The sequence below is a fragment of the Triticum urartu genome, chromosome 1, assembly GCF_003073215.2.
Source record: "Triticum urartu cultivar G1812 chromosome 1, Tu2.1, whole genome shotgun sequence".
NCBI lineage: Eukaryota > Viridiplantae > Streptophyta > Magnoliopsida > Poales > Poaceae > Triticum > Triticum urartu.
In genome coordinates, this window is record NC_053022.1 from 444,773,292 (window position 1) to 444,798,276 (window position 24,985).

Here is a 24,985-nt window from a genome sequence, read left to right on the forward strand (position 1 = left end):
CATGTCGGGATAACCTTATCCCTTTGGTTATTTTACATTTTAGCACTTATGATTTCCCTTATTCGTATCTAAGTTCTATAGCTTGCATGTTAGTACTTTTCAACACTTCTAAGAGGGCAATGAGGGAATTATGCTTGAATGAAATTTTTTATTTCTACTTTAACTCGCAATCGATTGGTCTGAATCAAATTCATATCATATTGATGCCACCTTTATTTGTCAAAATCATTGTTGGATGCACTGTCGCTAAGCACCTATAGATCACATGAAACAATTTGCAAATGCTTTGCATCATTTCATTGGAGGTACACATCCAGCGGAAGGCTCCACAAGAATGATATAAGCTACAAATGAGTGCAATGTGTCCGGTCTTGCTTGGAAAAAAGGACAATGTATAATTTCCATCTTGCAAGATGAAGCACCCATGCTAATAATAAATGTATACTTTGCAAATTCTTCATGTGCATGTCTTGCTTTTTTTAACTACAAACACATGCTCATAGAAGTTTGACTACAAACACATACACACATAATGTATCTACGGGACGCGGCGTGCCGCCGCGTGGGCATGGCTAGTAATGAATGACAATAGCTTGGTTGAGCTTTTCCCTGTTAGTTTGCTTGGCATTTGGCAAGAAGTATCCTCTTTTCTGTTGTAAAAAAATTCAGTTACTAATTTAGTTTATGGGTTGGAAAAATAAGTGGCCTTCTCAATCATGTGGTGGGTTAGTGGCAGTATATCAGGCATCTCAGTAACATTACTAGGGAAAACCTTATACACAACATCTTAACAGTAGCGTTGGACAAAACAAGTCGCTACTGCTACTTAATAGTAGCGTTTTTAAAAAAACCGCGCTACTGCTACTACTTTAGCAGTAGCGCGTTCCGCGAAACCGCGCTGCTGCTATATTTGTACTTGGCGTAGATGGCTAGCCCCACTTAGCAGTAGCGCGTACCACTAACCAGCGCTACTACTATGGCCCGTAGCAGTAGCGCGTTTCTATGAAACACGCTACTACTTACTTACCTTATCCTGGAGCGGTTCACCCTGGACAGTCACTCCCTCACTCGCTCTCGCCCGCCGTGCCGAACCCGTACGTGGTCTGCCGCCGCGCTGCACCTTGCCGAGGCACTCCCTTCTCCCCCCTCCTCCGGCCGCCCTCTCCCTCCTCCTCCGGCCGCCCCCTCCCCCTCCACCCCCGCCCCCTCCCTCCTCCTCCTCCGACCGCCCTCCCCCTCCTCCCCCGCCCCTCCCTCCTCCGATCCCACCGGCCTCCTCCCCCTCCTCCTCTCTCCTCCTCCTCCCTTCCCCTCCTCCCTACTTTGTATAATGTAGTTTTCTTACTGTCTTTAGTAAGTGTTTAAAATAATTAGTAGTAAATTAATAAACTAGTTGAACTAGTTTAGTTTTAGTAAGAACTAGTTGAATTAATAGAACTAATGTATTTTTAGTAAGAAAATTAATATAACTAGTTGAACTAGTTTATTTTTAGTTTATTTCTATTTATAGTAAGTTTATATTTAGTAATAACTATTTGAATTAATAGAACTAGTTGAACATGTCACATTTGTTGTTATTTTTTTAGTTTAAGCAATTATTCCCGCATCGATGTTGTTCGCTAGGGTTTTATTTATAGGGTTTTTGTTTTTGCAGAAATCAAGGAGCCCCTCCATCATCCCCGCTGTCGTCCCCGTCACCGACCCCTTTCGACCTCGAGGTGAGACCAGCCAAATCTCCATGTCAATATGAGTCCTATAAGATATGATGTAGATAAAAACATGTATATCTTGTGTTGCTAAAATAGGATATGCGGTTGCCTAAGTGGCCGATCATGTTTATGTTCATGTTCATGTTACTCCGAGGGGCCTATGTTTTGCCAGAGTGTTGATTAATTTCCATTCCGGCAAATTTCAGGCGCTCGATATGTCCTGTTTTAGCAAAGGTCATGCCGGAATTTTCCGTGAATTTTGGCATGACTTGTGCTAGAATATGTAGGAAATATCGAGTGGCCTGGATTTTCTAGAAAGATAATTAAACGATATTTCGGATTGACTTTAAGTCTGTGGAGGCCGAAGAATCCCGACTGTTGTCGTGGGGTGTAATGTCGTACTCGTTTAGTACATACATTTAATTGTACAAGTTTAATATTTGAATTATGAACATAGGAAATGTCGTACTCGAACGACGAAAGTCTCCAGGGGGAGTGTGACTGGTGCCACGACGACTGGGGTTTCTGCGACATGCCTTACCTGGACGAAGATCGGCGCTTCAGCATTAAGCTCGAGGAGGCCTTCGATTGTGAGACGGTAAGCTACGACGCAAAGTGTTTTTTCGTAATTAAGCTCGACTTCTACTACTTCAACATGTAATTTTCATCTTTTACAATTCGACTAGCTTATTCCATGCCATGCAAGACGCTATGTCTTGGAGAGGATGGGTTTTGAAGATCATGAGATGAATTAAACAAAGAAAATTAACCTAAGGACCCATCATGGTATGGATTTTGAGGTAAATCTATACAATTCTGAGAGCGTATCCCATTTTGGTTGTCCGGGTTGGGAAGCACTTTGCAAGATGTATGATTTTCAAGAGGGTATGTTTGTCACCATGGATCTTGGTGATGCTGACATCGACCAACACAACTTGGACATTTGGGTCCTTGTTGATACGCTTCCAATTCTACCGCTATGTGAGTTTCTCAAACATAGTTATTAACTAATTTATATTGTTCATTTCAAAATAGTTGACAGTTTATTTTCATTGACAGCTTATTTTCATTGTTCAAACAATGTGCGGAACATGGTAGACAGGACCTACTACACCGATGGCTCTGAGTTAACTTATCAGGAGAAAATCATCTGGTTGCATTTTATACTGATCTTGAGAATTACAATATCTATAATAAAACTCCTCCACATTATGGTCAATACGTGCCACTAGTGCATGTGTTGAACTACGGTAACATCCATGGAGATGGCATGGTAAGATTTTTTACTATTACGACATCCATGCATCTTTTGCATAAATTCTTTTAAAACTTAACTACATTGCTAACTACAAAGTTATTACTATATTTTTCAACAGGAAATCCCGGATGATTGCGTGCCTCATCTGATGTATCAGAAAGGTCGCCTTAATGTTTTGAACATACAGCCAGGTCGTCCTACGAACCTCACATGTCCATATCGGATTTCTAAAAGAGGTGGAGACATGAAAATCACAGAATGGAAAAAATGTATGGACAGTCGTAAGGAGGTACTTGGAAGCAACATTGTGCGAAAGGCAAGAATTGGAGACAGGATAATCTCCATTCTCCATCATGGAGAGTCAGGGGCTATCTTGTTTTATGCTATTTTACCTAAGAGAATATAGTAGGTCCTAAGAGAATGTAGTACGTCCTATGAGGTACAATATTTATTATGTGGTACAATGTGTTAGAGTTGATGATGAGGAGTAGTTGTGATTATGACTAGTGACCAACTTGCTATGTGATGTCTCATTGATGAAAACGATGATCATGAGGAGGTGTTATATGACAATGATGTATTATGATGATAAGTTGTTAATGATATGATGATGATGATGATGACGATGATATTTATTATGTCATTGGGTGAAAGAACTGCAGATTAGTTTCAAGTGGATGTCCATCCACTTGAAACTAGTCCACGGTTCTTTCACCCAGTGATGTAATAACTCATTATGATGTAAAAATAATCTCTAAATTGCTACTGTATGAAAACTTGTATAAAGGTGTATGAATAAAACATGAAATAAAAAAACAAAATAATAGTAGTAGCACGTGCAGGGAGAAGCGCTACTAGTAACTACCAGTAGCGGTGTTTGTAGAAAACGCTACTACTAAGTCGATATAGTAGTAGCGTGGGTTAACCCACGCTACTGTAACCTTTAGCTGTAGCACTGTACCAGTAGCGCCCCATCCCGCACTACTGATAGGCCTAAAACCCGCGCTGCTGCTAGGCTTTTTCCTAGTAGTGTAAACGCTTTATGGCACCCTGGATTGCCAAGTGTGTTGCTGAAACTTAGAAGTTTAGATGATGAGAATGCTTGCAGTTGGTTTATTCTCATGCCTGAATTATACATAACACAATGCAGTTACCAGTATCCTGTAAAGAACTACAGTTACCATAGTATCTGAATATATTAATGCAATGGTGATTCATACTCAAAATTAACAAGGAGAATAGTGATGGCGCATTCAGCAAATTGGAGTAGAAGTGCTATAAGCTGGTATCGGTTCCCGGTCATGCGGCACAAAACTATCATGGCAATGCATCTGCTACACAGAGAAAAACAATTAGTGTTTACCTACGCAAAAATGATGAGGGGATAGTATCAAACCATGAATACAATAAAATTTCTTAGAACATATTCAATAGCCTCTCAACACATGGCGCGTTAAAAAAGCATTTGCAGCGCGCCGATCGCCTATTTTTGCGCTGCGCGGAGCGCTGGCTCCAGCGGCCGCTGTAAACTTTAGCGTGCGTGAGTAGCTCCAGTAGGCGCTGCAAAAATACTATGCGCGCGCTCTCGTACAAACAACATTGCACTCCAAACACAAACAAAATAAATCAACAATAAATAGTTTAATTTCATTATTACAACTCAAACAAATAGTTTATCTTTTAATACAACAAATAGTTCAACAATACAATATGAAACGCACAAATCATGATGCTCTTTGTCGGTCGTTCAATGCCCACCACTCCTCGATGATATTCTTCTGCAGACCATCATGTGTTTCGGCACGTCGAATGGCATGATAGGAGGCAACAAAACAGGCCACCCTGGCAGCCCTCCGCCGCACTCGCACGGGATGTTCCAAGAGCTCATAGTGAGAGTAGTCTACATCTTCACCATGTTCATTCTCGATGATCATGTTGTGCATGATCACACAAGCGTGCATGATGTACCAAAGCATATTTTGATTCCAAAATCTAGCCGGTCCTCTCACAATAGCAAATTGGGCTTGCAAAATCCCAAAATCTCTCTCCACATCTTTTCTAGCCGCCGCCTGAGCATTGTGGAAATCAAGATTTTCTTACCTTCCGGTTTCTTCAACGTCTTCACAAATGTTTGCCACTTTGGGTAGATGCCATCCGCATGATAGTAGCCATAGTTGTATGTACGACCATTTGCTACAAACTGCACCGATGACAATTCACCATTTGCATCCTTATTCATCAATGGTGACCAATTAACAACGTTGATGTCATTCAAAGATTCAGGCATTCCAAAAAAAGCATGTCAAATCCAAGTCTCTTGTTCGGCCACCGCTTCAAGGATTATAGTGGAACCCTTTTTTTGACCATGGAATTGGCCATGCCATGCCTTAGGACAATTCTTCCAACTCCAATGCATCCAATCTATTGAGCCAAGCATACCTGGGAAGCCGCAAGCTTTGTTCATCTCCAATAGCCTTGCAGCGTCTTCGATATTGGGAGATCTCAAATACTCCTAACCAAACACTTGCACAATTCCGACTGCGAAGCGCTTGACATACATGATGGCTTGATTCTCACCCATGTCCAAGTGATCATTAAGTAGATCAGCGGGGATATCGTATGCCAACATACGCAAAGCGGCTGTCACCTTCTAAAAGGTGCTATACCCGAGCTCTCCGGCAGCATTCCTCCTTTGCTGAAAAAACCGGTCATGACTCGCTAGTTTCTCTGCAATGCGCCTGAACAACTCGGTGCTCATCCTAAACCGGCGCTGGAAGTACGAATCGGGGTACACGGGAGGATCCGCAAAATTGTGCCTGATCAATCTGTTGTGGGCATCGATCCTATCCCTCCAAATTTTCTGCCGACCCATAACCGAACCACCGTGCTTCTGTTTTTTATTAATGTGCATAGCTAGGATCATTGCAAGATCCTCCTCCTCTTCAATATCAAATTTTTCTTCGGAAGAATCATATGACGAACTCATCTACAATGTCCAATTTAAACTAGGCTATAAAAACTACAAACAACATGCACCAAATTCATGTAAAAATGTGAAGTTGAAGCAACACATACCTTGCAAACATTTTGTCGAACACCTTGTGGGCGCCGAGCGGCAGTGGGCGGCCGGGCGCTGTTCGTCGGGGGAATGCCGCGCGCGAGGGGCGGCGGCGACTAGAGGGAGATGGAGGAAGTAGCAACCGTGTGTGGATAGGCCGGGGAAGCGCCGGAACGGTCGCCGGAACAAATGAGGTGGCGCGGGCGGCGGTGGCGCCAGCGGCTGGATGGGGGTAGGTGGAAGTTGCGAGCGGGCGCTCGAGTGTCCAGTGCGCGGGAGTGGGTGATACGTCCATTTTGCATCATGCTTTTATATCAATATTTATTGCATTATGGGCTATTATTACACATTATGTCACAATACTTATGCCTATTCTCTCTTATTTTACAAGGTTTACATAAAGAGGGAGAATGCTGGCAGCTGGGATTCTGGGCTGGAAAAGGAGCAAATATTAGAGACCTATTCTGCACAACTCCAAAAGTCCCGAAACTTCACGGAAGATGTTTTCCAAATATATAAAAAATATTGAGAGCAAGAACTTCACAAGGGGGGCCACACCCTGCCCCGAGGGTAGGGGCGTGCCCTACCCCCTAGGCGCGCCCCTACCTCGTGGGCCCCCTGGTGGCCCTTCGGTGGCCATCTTCTGCTATATGGAGTCTTTCGATGGGAAAAAATCATAAGCCATCTTCTTGGACGAAACTCCGCCGCCACGAGGTGGAACCTTGGTGGAACCAATCTAGGGCTCTGGCGGAGCTGTTCTGCCAGGGAAACTTCCCTCCCGGAGGGGGAAATCATCGCCATCGTCATCACCAACGCTCCTCTCATTGGGAGAGGGCAATCTCCATCAACATCTTCATCAGCACCATCTCATCTCAAAACCCTAGTTCATCTCTTGTATCCAATTCTTATCTCCAAGTCCGGGATTGGTGCTAGTAGGTTGCTGGTAGTGTTAATTACTCCTTGTAGTTGATGCTAGTTGGTTTAATTGATGGAAGATCATCTGTTCAGATCCTATATGCATATTAATACCCCTCTGATTATGAACATGTTTATGCTTTGTGAGTAGTTACTTTTGTTCTTGAGGACATGGGAGAAGTCTTGCTATTAGTAGTCATGTGAATTTGGTATTCGTTCGATATTTTGATGAGATGTATGTTGTCTCTCCTCTAGTGGTGTTATGTGAACGTCGACTGCATGACACTTCACCATTATTTGGGCCTAGAGGAAGGCATTGGGAAGTAATAAGTAGATGAAGGGTTGCTAGGGACAGAAGCTTAAACCCTAGTTCATGCGTTGCTTCGTAAGGGGCTAATTTGGATCCATATGTTTCATGCTATGCTTAGGTTTACCTTAATACTTTTGTTGTATTTGCGGATGCTTGCAATAGAGGTTAATCATAAGTGGGATGCTTGTCCAAGTAAGGGTAGTACCCAAGCACTGGTCCACCCACATACCAAATTATCAAAGTACCGAACGCGAGTCATAAGAACGTGATGAAAACTAGCTTGACGATATTCCCATGTGTCCTCGGGAGCGCTTTACATCGTATAAGAGTTTTTCCAGGCTTGTCCTTTGCTACAGAAAAGATTGGACCACCTTGCTGCACCTTATTTACTTTTGTTACTTGTAACTCGTTACAAATTATCTTATCACAAAACTACCTGTTACCACTTATTTCAGTACTTGCAGAGAATACCTTGCTGGAAACCGCTTATCATTTCCTTCTGCTCCTCGTTGGGTTCGACACTCTTACTTATCGAAAGGACTATGATAGATCCCCTATACTTGTGGGTCATCAAGACTCTTTTCTGGCGCCGTTGCCGGGGAGTGAAGCGCCTTTGGTAGGTGGAATTTGGTAAGGAAAAATTTATATAGTGTGCTGAAATTTACTGTCACTTATTACCATGGAAGGTAATCCTCTGAGGGGCTTGTTCGGGGTATCTTCACCCCGACCAGTAGAGCAAAGAGTTGCTCCTCAACCTACTAAACCTGCTGAAAATGAATATGAAAATGAAAATGCTTGCTTTGAAGTTCCTTCGGGTATGATAGAAAAACTGCTAGCTAATCCTTTTCTAGGAGATGGAACAAAACATCCTGATGAACATTTGATATATGTGGATCAAGTTTGTGGATTATTTAATCTTGCAGGTGTACCCAGAGATGTTGTTAAGAAGAAGGTCTTCCCCTTATCTTTGAGGGGAGATGCATCGACATGGTATAGGCTATGTGATGATATGAGTTCTTGGAATTACAAACGGTTGAAATTGGAATTTCATCAGAAGTTTTATCCTATGCATCTTGTTCATCATGATCGCAATTATATATATAATTTTTGGCCTCGCGAAGGAGAAAGCATCGCTCAAGCTTGGGGAGGCTTAAATCAATGTTATATTCATGCCCCAATCATGAGCTCTCAAGAGAAATGATTATTCAAAAATTTTATGCTCGGATTTCTGGTAATAATCGCACCATGCTTGATACTTCTTGTGCTGGCTCTTTTATGATGAAGACTATTGAATTCAAATGGGATTTATTGGAAAGAATTAAACGCAACTCTGAAGACTGGGACCTCGACAATGGTAAGGAGTCAGGTATGACACCTAGTTTTGATTGTGTTAAATCTTTCATGGATGCCGATATTTTTCGTAAATTTAGCACTAAATATGGACTTGACTCTGAGATAGTAGCTTCTTTCTGTGAATCTTTTGCTGCTTATGTTGATCTCCCCAAGGAGAAGTGGTTTAAATATCATCCTCCCATAGAAGTAAAAGTAGATGCACCTATTAAAGTTGAAGAAAAGACTATTACTTATAATGATCCTATTGTTCCTACTTCTTACATTGAGAAACCACCTTTCCCTATTAGGATAAAGGATCATGCTAAAGCTTCAACTGTGGTTCGTAAAAGCAATATTAAAACATATACACCTCCTGATCAAGTTAAAGTTGAACATAATATTGCTATTGTTAAAGATCTCTTGTCTGATAATATTGATGGGAATGTTATTTATTTCTATAATGAAACTGTTAGAATTGCTAAACCCTGTGATAAAGATAAACCTAGACCTGTAGTAGGCATGCCTGTTATTTCTGTTAAAATAGGAGATCATTGTTATCATGGCTTATGTGATATGGGTGCTAGTGCTAGTGCAATACCTTATTCCTTATACAAAGAAGTTATGCATGATATTGCACCTGCTAAGATGGAAGATATTGATGTCACAATTAAACTTGCCAATAGAGATACTATTTCACCAATGGGAATTGTTAGAGATGTTGAAGTCTTGTGTGGGAAAACTAAATATCCTGCTGATTTTCTTGTTCTTGGTTCCCCACATGATAGCTTTTGTCCCATTATATTTGGTAGACCATTCTTAAATACTGTTAATGCTACCATATATTGCAAAAGAGATGTTGTTACTATCGGTTTAGATTATATGACTCATGAATTTAATTTTTCTAAATTTAGTAGACAACACCGTGAAGAAGAATTACCTAGTAAGGATGAAATTATTGGTCTTGCTTCTATTGCCGTACCTCCTAGAGATCCTTCAGAACAATATTTGCTAGACCATGAAAATGATGCGTTTATGAATGAAAGAAGGGAATTAGATGAAGTATTTTTAAACAGGAACCTATTCTGAAAAACAATTTACCTGTTGAAATCCTAGGGGATCCTCCTCCACCTAAGGGTGATCCCGTGTTTGAGCTTAAACCGTTAACTGATACCCTTAAATATGCTTATCTTGACGAGAAAAAGATATATCATGTTATTATTAGTGCTAACCTTTCAGAGCATGAAGAAGAAAGATTATTGAAAACTCTGAAGAAGCACCGTGCTGCTATTGGGTATACTCTTGATGATCTTAAGGGCATTAGTCCCACTCTATGTCAACATAAAATTAATTTGGAAGAAGATGCTAAACCAGTTTGTGATCATCAATGCTGGCTGAATCCTAAAATGAAAGAAGTGGTAAGAAAGGAGATACTAAAGCTCCTTGAGGCAGATATAATTTATCCCGTTGCTGATAGTCAGTGGGTAAGCCCTGTCCATTGTGTCCCTAAGAAGGGAGGTATTACTGTTGTTCCTAATGATAAAGATGAATTGATTCCTCAAAGAATTATTACAGGTTATAGGATGGTAATTGATTTCCGCAAATTAAATAAGGCTACTAAAAAGGATCATTATCCCTTACCTTTTATCGGTCAAATGCTAGAAACATTATCTAAACATACACATTTTTGCTTTCTAGATGGTTATTCTGGTTTCTCTCAAATACCTGTGTCAGCTAAAGATCAATCAAAGACTACTTTTACATGCCCTTTTGGTACTTTTGCTTATAGACGTATGCCTTTTGGTTTATGTAGTGCACCTGCTACCTTTCAAATATGCATGATGGCTATATTCTCTAACTTTTATGAAAAGATTTGTGAGGTTTTCATGGACGACTTTTCTGTCTATGGATCTTCTTTTGATGATTGCTTGAGCAACCTTAATCGAGTTTTGCAGAGATGTGAAGAAACTAATCTTGTATTGAATTGGGAAAAGTGCCACTTTATGGTTAATGAAGGTATTGTCTTGGGGCATAAAGTTTCTGAAAGAGGTATTGAAGTTGATAAAGCCAAGGTTGATGCTATTGAAAAGATGCCATGTCCCAAGGACATCAAAGGTATAAGAAGTTTCCTTAGCATGCCGGATTTTATAGGAGGTTCATTAAGGACTTCTCAAAAATTTCTCTTCCTCTGACTAATTTATTACAAAAAGATATACCATTTGTCTTTGATGATGATTGTGTAGAAGCATTTGAAATATTTAAGAAAGCATTGATCTCTGCACCTATTGTTCAGCCACCTGATTAGAATTTACCCTTTGAAATTATGTGTGATGCTAGTGATTATGCTGTAGGTGCTGTTCTAGGACAAAGAGTTGATAAGAAACTAAATGTTATTCAATATGCTAGTAAAACTCTAGACAATGCTCAAAGAAATTATGCTACTACTGAAAAAGAATTCTTAGCAGTTGCATTTGCTTGTGATAAGTTTAGACCTTATATTTTTGATTCTAAAGTAACTATTCACACTGATCATGCTGCTATGAAATATATTATGGAAAAGAAAGATGCTAAACCCAGACTTATTAGATGGGTTCTCTTACTACAAGAATTTGATTTGCATATTGTTGATAGAAAAGGAGCTGAGAACCCCGTTGCAGACAACTTGTCTAGGTTAGAAAATGTGCTTGATGAGCCACTACCTATTGATGATAGCTTCCCTGATGAGCAAATAAATGTCATAAATGCCTCTCATACTGCTCCATGGTATGCTGATTATGCTAATTACATTGTTGCTAAGTTTATACCACCTAGTTTCACATACCAGCAAAAGAAAAAGTTCTTCTATGATTTGAGGCATTACTTTTGGGATGACCCACATCTTTATAAAGAAGGAGTAGATGGTGTTATTAGACGTTGTGTACTTGAGCATGAACAGGAACAGATCCTACGCAAGCGTCACTCCGAAGCTTATGGAGGACACCATGCTGGAGATAGAACTGCACATAAGGTACTGCAATTTGGTTTTTATTGGCCTATTCTCTTCAAGGATGCCTGTAAGTTTGTCTTATCTTGTGATGAATGTTGAAGAATTGGTAATATTAGTAGACGTCAAGAAATGCCCATGAATTATTCACTTGTTATTGAACCATTTGATGTTTGGGGCTTTGACTATATGGGACCTTTTCCTTCCTCTAATGGTTATACACATATTTTAGTTGTTGTTGATTACGTTACTAAGTGGGTAGAAGCTATTCCAACTAGTAGTGCTGATCATAACACCTCTATTAAGATGCTTAAAGAAGTAATTTTTCCAAGATTTAGAGTCCCTAGATATTTAATGACTGATGGTGGTTCACATTTTATTCATGGTGCTTTCCGTAAAATGCTTGCTAAATATGATGTTAATCATAGAATTGCATCTCCTTATCACCCTCAGTCTAGTGGTCAAGTAGAATTGAGTAATAGAGAACACAAATTAATTTTGCAAAAGACTGTTAATAGGTCTAGAAAAAATTGGTCCAAGAAACTTGATGATGCATTATGGGCCTATAGAACTGCATATAAAAATCCTATGGGCATGTCTCCGTATAAAATGGTCTATGGAAAAGCATGTCACTTGCCTCTCGAACTAGAACACAAGGCTTATTGGGCTATTAAAGAACTTAACTATGATTTTAAACTTGCCGGTGAGAAGAGGTTATTTGATATTAGCTCACTTGATGAATGGAGAACCCAAGCCTACGAAAATGCCAAGTTGTTTAAAGAAAAAGTTAAAAGATGGCATGATAAAAGGATAAAAAAGCGCGAGTTTAATGTAGGTGATTGTGTATTGCTGTACAACTCTCGTTTAAGATTTTTTGCAGGAAAACTTCTCTCTAATGGGAAGGTCCTTACGTTATTGAGGAGGTCTACCATTCCGGTGCCATAAAAATCAACAACTTCGAAGGCACAAATCCGAAGGTGGTGAACGGTCAAAGAATCAAACACTATATCTCAGGTAATCCCATAAATGTTGAAACCAATGTTATCGAAACCGTAACCCCGGAGGAATACATAAAGAACACTTTTCGGAACGTTTCATACTCCGGAAAGGAATAGGTATGTGGTACGGTAAGTAAACCGACTCCAAAACAGTTTTTAAGGCGATATTTCTCCGTTTTGGAATATTTAGAAAAATAGAAAAATAAGCAGCAGTCCGGGAAGGACACGAGGGCTCCACGAGGGTGGAGGGCGCGCCCTACCCTATTGGGCACGCCCCCCTACCTCGTGGGCACCTCGTGTGCTCTCCGGACTCCGTTTTCGTACATGACGCGTATTTTGGTCGGTAAAAATTCATTATATAATCTCCCGGGGGTTTTGACTCCCGTATCACGCAAAAATCTCCTTTCTTTGTTTCGAGCTGTTTTTCTGACAGGTCTAGATTATCATGACGTCTCCAAGTGCCACTAAGGACAAGTTCTTCGAGAAGGTCATCAACCCTTACCTCGCGGAGGTGCAACGACACCCTCAAACCATTAAGATGCGTGATGGGTTGCTGCACATCCGTGATGCTGAGGGACCGAAGGGGACCGGAAGCGTGGAGACGAGGCTTGAAGCAATGGAGCAACAAGTTTTCAAGTGTCAGGGGATGGTGGAGCGTGGACTCAACTCCAACTACATGATGATCACAGAATTCACCAACAAACACAAGCTGGATGCCGACAACATCGGGGAGACCATCTTCAAGCTTCACGAGAAAATCGAGCACCTTCAAGCTCAAATCTATGACCTGCAAAACCAAAACTGTGAGTATGAATATAGATTCAAAAGGATGAGTTCGGCTGCAGATTTGAGGATCCCAGAGACTCGGTCATCCTTCTATGATGGTGAGCCTATGCCTTGGAAGGAGGACGACAAGCCTACGCCATCAACAAAATCGCCACCGTCTCCACCAACAAAGAAGAATTGAGTATCTGGTATGGGCACTCCACTTGGCAACTGCCAAGCTTGGGGGAGTGCCTCGGTATCGTATCACCATCACTTTTATCTTTACCGTTTTTCTTAGTTCGATCATTTTGATAATATCTTGATCTAGTAGAATAAAAGTTCTTACTATGATTTAGTTGTGAGTTTTGCTTTATTATCCTTCTATGTAATCGAGTCCGTGAGCTATATAATAAAGATTAGTGTTGAGTCAAGGGCTTGATTATTTTGCCATGATCCTAAAGGAATAAAAGAAAAGAGAAAGAAATAAAAAGAAACAAAGAGATCATATGAGTCTTATGGAGAGTAATGAGCTCACATAGAAAGAGTATGATGAATAAAAGTTGTTGAGAGTTGACAAACATAGTTTTGGTCATCGTTGCAATTAATAGGAAGTAATAAAGAAAGAGAGGTCTTCACACATAAATATACTATCTTGGACATCTTTTATGATTGTGAGCACTCATTAAAATATGACATGCTAAAGAGTTGACATTGGACAAGGAAGACACCGTAATGGGTTATGTTTTCTTACATCTGAGATAAATTATATTGTCTTGGATCTTCCAACATGATGAGCTTGCCTTTCCCCCTCATGCTAGCCAAATTCATTGCACCAAGTAGAGATACTACTTGTGCTTCCAAATACCCTTAAACCAGTCTTGCCATAAGAGTCCACCATATCTACCTATGGATTGAGTAAGATCCATCAAGTAAGTTGTCATCGGTGCAAGCAATAAAAATTGCTCTCTAAATATGTATGATTGATTGGTGTGGAGGAAATAAGCTTTATACGAGCGTGTGATATGGAAGTAATAAAAGCGACACACTGCATAATAAAGGTCCATATCACAAGTGGCAATATAAAGTGATGTTTTTTCGCATTAAGATTTTGTGCATCCAACCATAAAAGCGCATGACAACCTCTGCTTCCCTCTGCGAAGGGCCTATCTTTTACTTTTATCTCCTACATTGCATAAGAGCCATGGTGATCCTCACCCTTCCTTTTTACGTTTTATCCTTTGGAAAGCACAATATGTTGGAAAGATCCTGGTATATATGGCTAATTGGATGTGAGTTTTCATGAACTATTACTGTTGACATTACCCTTGAGGTAAAATGTTGGGAGGCAAAACTATAAGCCCCTATCTTTCTCTGTGTCTGATTAAAACTCCATACCCATAAGTATTGCGTGAGTGTCAGCAATTGTGAAAGATTATATGATAGTTGAGTATGTGGACTTGCTAAAAGGCTCTTATACATTGACTCTTTCCTATGTTATGATAAATTGCAATTGCTTCAATGACTGAGATTGTAGTTTGTTAGTTTAAAATGAAGTTTACGATTCATACTTGATATTGTGATTGAATTATTACTCTAGCATTAGATATTATATGACAAAGAATTATGTAAGTTGCTGTTCTAAGAATGATCATGATGCCCTCATGTCCGTATTTTATTTTTATCGACACCTCTATCTCTAAACATGTGGACATATTTTTCGATTTCGGCATTTCGCTTGACGACAAGCGAGGTCTAAGCTTGGGGGAGTTGATACGTCCATTTTGCATCATACTTTTATATCAATATTTATTGCATTATGGGCTGTTATTACACATTATGTCACAATACTTATGCCTATTCTCTCTTATTTTACAAGGTTTACATAAAGAGGGAGAATGCCAGCAGCTAGGATTTTGGGATGGAATAGGAGCAAATATTAGAGACCTATTCTGCACAACTCCAAAAGTCCTGAAACTTCACGGAAGATGTTTTCCAAATATATAAAAAAATATTAAGAGCAAGAACTTCACAAGGGGGGCCACACCCTGCCCACGAGGGTAGGGGCGTGCCCTACCCCCTGGGCGCGCCCCCTACCTCGTGGGCCCCCTGGTGGCCCTTCGGTGGCCATCTTCTGCTATATGGAGTCTTTCGATGAGAAAAAAATCATAAGCCATCTTCTCGGACGAAACTCCGCCGCCACGAGGTGGAACCTTGGTGGAACCAATCTAGGGCTCTGGCGGAGCTGTTCTGCTAGGGAAACTTCCCTCCCGGAGGGGGAAATCATCGCCATCGTCATCACCAACGCTCCTCTCATTGGGAGAGGGCAATCTCCATCAACATCTTCATCAGCACCATCTCATCTCAAAACCCTAGTTCATCTCTTGTATCCAATTCTTGTCTCCAAGTCCGGGATTGGTGCTAGTAGGTTGCTAGTAGTGTTAATTACTCCTTGTAGTTGATGCTAGTTGGTTTAATTGGTGGAAGATCATATGTTCAGATCCTATATGCATATTAATACCCCTCTGATTATGAACATGTTTATGCTTTGTGAGAAGTTACTTTTGTTTCTGAGGACATGGGAGAAGTCTTGCTATTAGTAGTCATGTGAATTTGGTATTCGTTCGATATTTTGATGAGATGTATGTTGTCTCTCCTCTAGTGGTGTTATGTGAACATCGACTACATGGCACTTCACCATTATTTGGGCCTAGAGAAAGACATTGGGAAGTAATAAGTAGATCATTGGTTGCTAGAGTGACAGAAGCTTAAACCATAGTTCATGCGTCGCTTCATAAGGGGCTGATTTGGATCCATATGTTTCATGCTATGGTTATGTTTACCTTAATATTTTTATTGTATTTGCGGATGCTTGCAATAGAGGTTAATCATAAGTGGGATGCTTGTCCAAGTAAGGGCAGCACCCAAGCACCGGTCCACCCACATACCAAATTATCAAAGTACCGAACGCGAATCATATGAACGTGATGAAAACTAGCTTGACGATATTCCCATATGTCCTCGGGAGCGCTTTACATCATATAAGAGTTTCTCCAGGCTTGTCCTTTGCTACAAAAAGGATTGGGCCACCTTGCTGCACCTTATTTACTTTTGTTACTTGTAGCTCGTTACAAATTATCTTATCACTAAACTATTTGTTACCACTTATTTCAGTACTTGCAGAGAATACCTTGCTGGAAACCGCTTATCATTTACTTCTGCTCCTCGTTGAGTTCGACACTCTTACTTATCGAAAGGACTACGATAGATCCCCTATACTTGTGGGTCATCAGTGGGCGCAGCAAATAAACGGCGCGATATGGCATTTCAGCCCGCGCGCTGAACTAGTTATGCCGCCCACGCGGTTTTTGGCTAATTTTTTTTAAATAATACATTTTTATTAATTTGTATAAATATTATGCCTACATTTTTATTTTTAAAAATAATACACCATCGGCTTGTTGCAGGCTGACTGGGCCTAGTCGACCCACCACAGGCCGATTGGCTTCCAATCGGCTCGCAGCAAGCCGACTGGGACTAATTGGCTTGCTGCGAACCAGTTAGTCCCAGTCGGCTTGCTGCGGGCCAGCAAGCCAGTTAGTCCCAGACGGCTTGCTGCGGGCCGACTGAAAGATAATCAGCCTGTGGTGGGCCGACTAGGTGCATGTGGCCATTTTTCCTTTCCTGTTTTTGGTTTTAGTTGTTGTTTTCTATTTATTCTAGCTATCAAATGAATCTGATTTGTGTTGAAACTTTTTGCATAAATTACTAGCAATATTAACATGCCACATATAAATTTTCATAATTTTTGGAAAACCACATATTTACATTTGTATTTGATAGCTCCTCGTGAATATAGATAGTGTTTAAATTTATCTATCCAAATTGGATTTTTTATAAATATTAAAATATTCAGGAGAATGGTTTAAACATTTTTGTGAAACAATTTTAGGAATTTTTTGGCTTATGAAACAATATGAAACAATTTTTGTGAAACAATTTGAGGAACATAAGCCAAAAAGTATTCTCAAATTGTTTCATAAGCCAAAAAATAATTTTCCTCAAATTGTTTCACAAAAATTGTTTCATAAGCCAAAAAAGTATTCTCAAATTGTTTCATAGGAAATTTTAAACTATTCTCCTCGATATTTTAACATCTATAAAAATAAAAAAATCAATTTGGATAGATAAATTTAAACCCTATCTATATTCACCAGGAGCTATCTAATACAATTGTAAATATGTGGTTTTCCAAAAATTATGAAAATTTATATGTGGCCTGTTAATATTGCTAGTAATTTATGCAAAAAAATTCAACACAAACGAGATTCATTTGATAGATAGAATAAATAGAAAACAATAACTAAAACCAAAAACAGAAAAAGAAAAATGGCTGCATGCACCTAGTCGGCCCGCAACAAGCCGACTGGGACTAATTGGCTTTGGCCTGCGGTGGGCCGACTAGGCTGGTGTATTATTTTTAAAAATAAAAATGTCGGCGTAATATTTATGCAAATTAATTAAAAATGTATTATTTAAAAAATAGCCGGTTTTTGCGCCTTCGCTGAAGCGCTCGAACCGGTAGCGGACACGCAAAAGCACTAATTTTTTAGCGCGGCGCTTATATAGCGTGTTTGTTGGAGATGCTCTTAAGATCATTGCAGTATAGCTGGTGAATGCAGTGCCCACTTTAACAACAAAACCGAGCAAATGCATTCATTGCCAAATGCCAAGAGAAATAACATAGCAGATGTTGAACCGACATTTAAGATCTGACCAAGCCAAATCCAACATCATCTAAAGATTTCCAAACCATTGAGAAATGAACACAAATAGGTGAAAGCATCTCACATTCTACCATTCAATTAGCTGCAAATACAGATACAGTTTACTTATACAAGCTGACACTAATCCATCGGCTGTAGCCTACAGCTTAGAGACCCCTTTCGGGGATCCAACGTGAGATATAAGTTTTGGTACATTAGGCTAGCATGGGCTTCAATAGTTTCTAGCCCATTTTCTCTCTCAACACTCTGCTACTGATCGTGTTTTCGATCAGTCAGCATTTTTGTAATCTCCTCTCTGCTAAATCAATGAAAAGCCAGGCAATCTGAATCTGAAAAAATAAACCTACAGCTTCCTATGGGATAAGTCTTCGCTGTCGCTTGAGGGCGTCAAGGAGGACGTCAGTACTTCATCGGAATAATTTCGTGGGGTGCACCGTCACAATCGTCGCTGCCGTCACCCTCGCCCGGCCTGTCATCGAGGTCATCATTGCCATCGGCCACGTCAAGGTCGTCATTGCCGTTGGCAGAGGCCTTCGAGGGGGTCGTTCGAGTCCGTCACCGGCCTTCCGACCGAGATTTAGGCTTCCGAGCAGGGAATTTGGCGCGGGATGAGAGATCATGAGCCCACGATTTGGGACTGAGAAAGCAGTTGAGTCTTGGGTTGGGGATCATGGACTAGGGTTTCAAGACATTTTTGCAAAAAAGATGTTGTTTAGTCCAGAAGCGGGCGGCTAAATGCAAATATTCATTGTGTTGGATACAAAGTGCATGATTTAGATCGTCTGGTGGAGAATGGAAAGGATACACGGATACACGAAACATATGGATGCACTAGATATGTTGCTGTAAAGATGCATGACATGCATATGTATTGCTTGATGAGGCCCACTAGTGATAGCTTGCGTTGAGGAAAAAAATTCAATGCATATGGCTCAGCCTACTTTTTTTCATGGGGCATCTTTATCCATATGCCATCATAGTTGAAAGATACACCGGCATGCATAATGAAGGTGAACAATTTTATTCAGAACATGAGAGTGATTAACAACCCACACTAAAAACAAACAAGGATAAAACATTGTGATGGAGACTATCACATTATTAAGCACCATGCATGACAGAGGCATCCATAAAGTTCATACTACCATAGTACCTAGTTATTGCCACTGCCGCTGCCGCTCGGGTAGTAGCAGTAATCAGAATCCGAACACGTCCATCTCCTCAAACTTTTTCCCTCTCGGCTTTGGCAACCCTCCATAGTGAGCTCTCTCTCACGGTCGCCGGAACGATCTTGGGCGCGGCGAAGGAGAACTTTGATGCCGGCAGGTTCGCCCTATACTCCGGGTTATCCTGGAGGAACTTCTCCACGTCGCTGCCGGACCGCGCGCGCTTCCCGTTGGGTAGCAAGTAGTAGGTGTCCATCTTGGACAGGTCACGCCGCATGATCACCAGCCGCTCCGTCGCAGGTGGCGGGCGCGGGATGCCTGGCTTGTCCATGACCCAGATGCAGCTGCTGTCGCACGGAATGTCCTCCGGCTGCTTGCAGGAACGGCCGGCGCTGGGGTCCCTGTCACAGAACCAGGGGTCCTCGGCTAAGCTCTCGCGGATCGTCTCGAACTCCTCTTTCGTTGGGATCTTGCGCCATTTCTTACATTTGTAGCATTGGACCGTGTACATGCCGATGGAGTCCTTCAAACTTTTCTTAGTCTGTCAAATCATCCTAAATTAGTTTAAGGTGGCACGTGTACTAGTAGTTGGTTGTATCAGGCAAGACAAACAGATTATATGAAGTACCAAATTGAATGTACATGGTTAGGACATCAGAAGAATTATCTAATGAAGTAATAACATGAATGAAGTGAGAATATGAATGTACATGGTTATGAAATCTAAAGAATGGAAAAACAAGAAGAAAAAATGCCAAGGACGCGTAGAATTTTCTCAAGTTCCATATCGCTTACTTTCTGACAGTCCTCCCGTACTCTATCCATTATCCTAATCATAAGGTTCATTAGGAAACAAACAAGATTTGCTTGCAAGAGCTTGGTGTTTGAACGAATTAAATTTTGAATGACATGTTTCTTATAGTATGATAAATTGAGCCACATATAATTTTTTACTCCCTCCATTTAAAAATATATTGCACATTAGCCTTGGTGAAAATTTATAAATATTGGTCAAAATATATGACGATCATTGTGTTGCTGTCAACAGGAAGGGAAACCCTATCCCCTTCTGCCCCGGCTCGGAGGCGCGGAGCTGGCGAGTCACAACCACACAGCTTTCCACCGAAGAACACCAATCCAAAGAAGAATCGACACTTGCTGGAACTTCCAATCTCCACAGAAAAACTAATGTTCGGACTCAGAACCGAGGAGCACCCACCAACCACATCACAACCACAAGGCACCGTCTACGCCCAACCGGAGACAGGTTTCGAGCTTTCGCTAGGAATCCGGGTCAGGATCGAGAGGAGAAACCTAAGTGGCACCTCTAGGGAGAAAATCAACACACACACACACAAGCATGTTACCATGACCGGAGAACCAAACAAGGGTTTCCCCGGAATCGATCCTACACCACCAGCCCCGCTAGAACCAGATCCAGCGATCAAGGCTACAAAGCAGACAGGGCCAGTGGGGGAATTAATTGAGGAGGAGATGAGCTTGACCTTCAGATCTGGAGCAGAAGGTGGGGAATCCGGGTTGCGACCACAATCAGCCGAATCCTCTCCACCCGTGTAGCCAAGGAAGCCGGCTAGCACATCTGACGAACGCTTCCTCACCGTCCGAGGCCGCCGCCTTGGCGTCCAAGGTCCTCCGCTAGGGAACGAATCGGCAAAATTGTCACCACGACCTTCATCGCCAACCACACAGGCTGGCCCGGCGACCACCTTGGGTGGCGACATGGGACGGAGAGGGGGGAGGGTGTGGCGGCGCTGGGGAAACCCTAGTCGCCCTTGAGTCGCCAGATTCAATGGAGTGATAGGTAAAAGCTCGAAGCCGAGCATCCAAAAAGTTGTTTGGGAGGACAATGTGAGGTGTGGCTGCTTTCTTTTATGTAATCTATGTCTTTTTAGATTAGTTGTCTTTCCTTTCTTTATTTGTTTCTTTTCTTCCCTTCTTGGCTTATCTCAACCCTTCTTTATCTTTCCGTTTCTTTCTTTATTTTATTTTATATTCTTTGCTTACTCCTAGTTGTACTAATAACCTCTATTTGTCTTTTAGTTTATAAAAGTTGGAGTGGGGTTTTTACCCTACTGTTTATAGTCAAAAAAATTCCCAAGGAAATCCACTAGCAAGTAGTGTAGTCTGAACTCAAAAAACCTGTCAACAAAGTTAGTGGCATTCATTTTTATGGTTGATCCATTTTTTTAGAAAGAAAGGTGATCCTATTAGTAATCAACATAGAATGATTAGGTTTGGACATAATATTCTTAGATATCGACCTAGGAAGAAGAAGAAACTAAAAAGAAGCATGAAACCATAATCGAATTGTGGAATTATCTCATCAGCCATCATTCCTAGGGTGAACTACATTGAGGGCATGATTAGGTCCATGGTGGTGGTTAATATGTGGGTGGTATGATGATGCTAGTTTGTGGTACTTATGTTGGGGGTAGATCAAGTGGTATTTATAAAGAACGAAATAAGTATAATTGCAGATACTCTCTCTATTGGTAAAATGGTCAATGTAAAAAATGGTGCCTATTATTGAGACGATTGAGTACTAGTAAAATTGTGAATTCACCAATTTTTACATCAAAAGTGAAGTAATTTACTATAGAGATATGACCTATACATGGCTATATTTATTGGTTATGCAAGCATACACAAGTACTAATTGTTGTTGAGATGATTTATTGGCATCAATCAATTGTTTTATTGAGAGAATATTGTAACACTAATTTCGTTGGAGAGGATTTCGTCATTTAATTGGCATTATGTATGTGATCAGATATATGTTTGTCGGAAACTAATGGATTTGTTGGACTCAATGAATTGGTTTTATTGATAATATACAGTGATATTACTTTTTTAGAGGATTTTGACATCCGTTTAGTTGTAATCTATGCGGTGAGATATATATGCCTCCAAAGTTTTATGATAAAAAATACTCAAGAAATGCTTTAATATGGTATGTTAAGAAAGACATGCATGGTTAAGACTATGAATCTTATGACTACAATGAACACAACATAACTTTTTTGAGGTCACAGACATAAATTAGAAAGATAAAAAAGACAACAAACCAAAAACGGATCATAGATTTACCTCATTAGGCATAGCGTATGGGGTTAGTTACCTAGATGAGCCTATTTGATATTAGAAGTGGCAATTTTTATTAGGGGTGGACCTATAATTTTTTTGGAAATGGAGCATTTCTTGTATAATTGTAAAGAATTGAAGGTTTTTAATTAAAAATACAAAGAAATGCTATAGAAATTTTAATGTTTGAGAGGGGTAAGAGCATCCACTCATCACTAGATAGGTCTGCCCTTGGATGGCACGTGGAAAGGGGTTGTACTTTTTACTCAGCACTACAAAAGGAAACTACGATGTGTTTTATACTTTCCTGACTTCAATCATACTTTTAATGGCCATCATCACTTTTTATTTCTAAATAAAGTAGTTTGATCCATAATTTAGAGTAAGAAAGATATAGTTTTGTGTGCCCTTACCATTTATGCCGCCATTTTCAGTAGCACGTGGATTCAAGACATTAGCGATCACATCTATCAGAGACCAAGATTTAAATCACATATAAGAGGATGAAATAAACCAAGGTCGGTGACCACCACCTTGTATAGTGATAACCCACAAGCGTGGGGGATCTATTATAGCCTTTTCGATAAGTATGAGTGTCGAACCGAATGAGGGGATCAACATAGGATTAGTATTCTCTCATGTTCTATCAACCACTCATACAACTCGAAGCACACTAAATGTTTGCTTTACCTAGAAACAAGAAATAAATATACTTCGCAGGGATGAAAATATATATTTACAAGACAATAAATAACATAAAAATAAGAGTTATTTTCTGGTTTTTAAAAGAACAATAAAGTAAAGGATTGTCCCTAAGCAATTTGATATGAAACTATCATGATAATCATCTATTGTAGGTTTTTATGCGGGAGAGGTCTATGCTAGCATATAGAAAAATCCATTGACTACAAGTACTTATGATTGGAACTATTAGTAAGCATCCGTAAATACTAACATGTCCATTCAGGTAAAACCCAACCATAGTATTAAGATCTAAGGTCCCGTTTTATCCTGTAACATTCCGGACACACCCGCCGGTGGTCGTTACTCCTGGCGGGATCTAGACTGGCCCCATAGATGAATACTAGTCTTTTCTGCGCACTTTGTCCTCACTCGTGCGCACCCGGGTGAAACTTCCCGGTCGGTCACCCATCATGAAACTACTCCAAGCTGAGCACGCTTAACTCTGGAGTTCTGTCTGAATGGGCTTCCAGAAAAGAACGAATTCCTTATTGATATGAGTAGTCTATCATCCCTAATAAGCCAGGCCATCACATACACCCCCACTCAGAGGAACCGACATCCTCGTCGGGCCACAGGAACGTTCCCTCTTGGCACATACGTCTGTGCATCCAGTCCGGTACATGTACCATGCCGTGTGCCACGACGGGTCACAAACATCATGAACAACATGACCATGGACTTGTCCACAAACATCCATATAACCGCGAGGGTCGGCTCTGATACCAACTTGTAACACCCCGGACACACCCACCGGTGGTCGTTACTCCTGGCGGGATCTAGACTGGCCCCACAGATCAATACTAGTCTTTTCTGCGCACTTTGTCCTCACTCGTGCGCACCTGGGAGAAACTTCCTGGTCGGTCACCCATCATGAAACTACTCCAAGCTGAGCACACTTAACTTTGGAGTTCTGTTCGAATGGGCTTCCAGAAAAGAAGGAATTCCTTATTGATATGAGTAGTCTATCATCCCTAATAAGCCAGGCCATCACACTACTCCAAGCTGAGCACGCTTAACTTTGGAGTTCTGTCCGAATGGGCTCCCGGAAAAGAAGGAATTCCTTATTGATATGAGTAGTCTATCATCCCTAATAAGCCAGCCATCACATATCCCCTATGCAGCAACTCAGAAACTAGGGTTTAGATTTTTGTCACTCTTGCAAACAACCATAAGCAATCACAAATTGCAACACCCTATAGCGGGGATCCCACACAAGTGCACAAATGGTGGGCACCATAGGACATCACCATAATAACATACAACTCAAATCAACCATAGCATATCACAATTAACCCATAGGACAAAAAGAAAATACTCAGACATCAAAGAGATGCACCAAATCATTGGATATTAATATATAGCATCAAACATCATGTTCAAGTAGAGATTACAACATGTTGCGGGAGAGTAGACCACTGCATAGAGAGCCAGGAATATGTTGGTGAAGGCGACAAGTTGATGGAGACAATCACGATGATGATGGTTCCCGGGCCGGCGCTCCGGCGCCAGCGAAAGAGAGGGAAAGAGAAGTCCCCTCCTTCTTCTCCTTCCTTGGCCTCTCCCCTTGACGGGGAGAGGACTCCCACTCTGGTCCTTGGCCTGCAAGGCCCCCAAAGGGAGAGAGCCCCTCTGAGATCGGATATCTCTTCTCTTTGCTTCTTAGTTTTCCACTCTGTTTTGGTACAATATCTGAGACCGGGCATCGTTTCTTAAATATTAGGAGATCTGTATCTACGATCAGGCTGAAATTTTAACAAGATTATTTTCCATAAGTTAGCCTTCTTGCAGCAAATGAATGGTCTCAACCAAATTAGGGAGCTCCCATGCGAGTAGTGTCGTACCCGCACCGTATGGCCGTGTGGTG

General features: G+C 40.9%; 1 protein-coding gene across 1 annotated transcript; it reads right to left on the bottom strand.

Moving 5' to 3' along the window:
* Positions 1-19,110: 19,110 nt before the first annotated feature.
* Positions 19,111-21,137, bottom strand: LOC125535271 (methyl-CpG-binding domain-containing protein 4-like). Its single transcript, XM_048698333.1, has 2 exons — positions 20,781-21,137; positions 19,111-19,816 (listed from the first exon to the last, which is right to left on the bottom strand). The coding sequence occupies exons 1-2, from the start codon at positions 21,117-21,119 to the stop codon at positions 19,331-19,333; spliced, it is 825 nt and encodes a 274-aa protein (XP_048554290.1). The 5' UTR covers positions 21,120-21,137; the 3' UTR covers positions 19,111-19,330.
* Between the last annotated feature and the right edge of the window lie 3,848 nt (positions 21,138-24,985).

Coding starts and splice junctions, on each gene's coding strand:
- LOC125535271 (XM_048698333.1), bottom strand. CDS start 21,119: ATGCTCGGCTTCGAGCTTTTACCTATCACTCCATTGAATCTGGCGACT. Junction 19,817..20,780: donor CTTCTGCTCCAGATCTGAAG/GTCAAGCTCATC, acceptor ATGATTTGACAG/ACTAAGAAAAGTTTGAAGGA.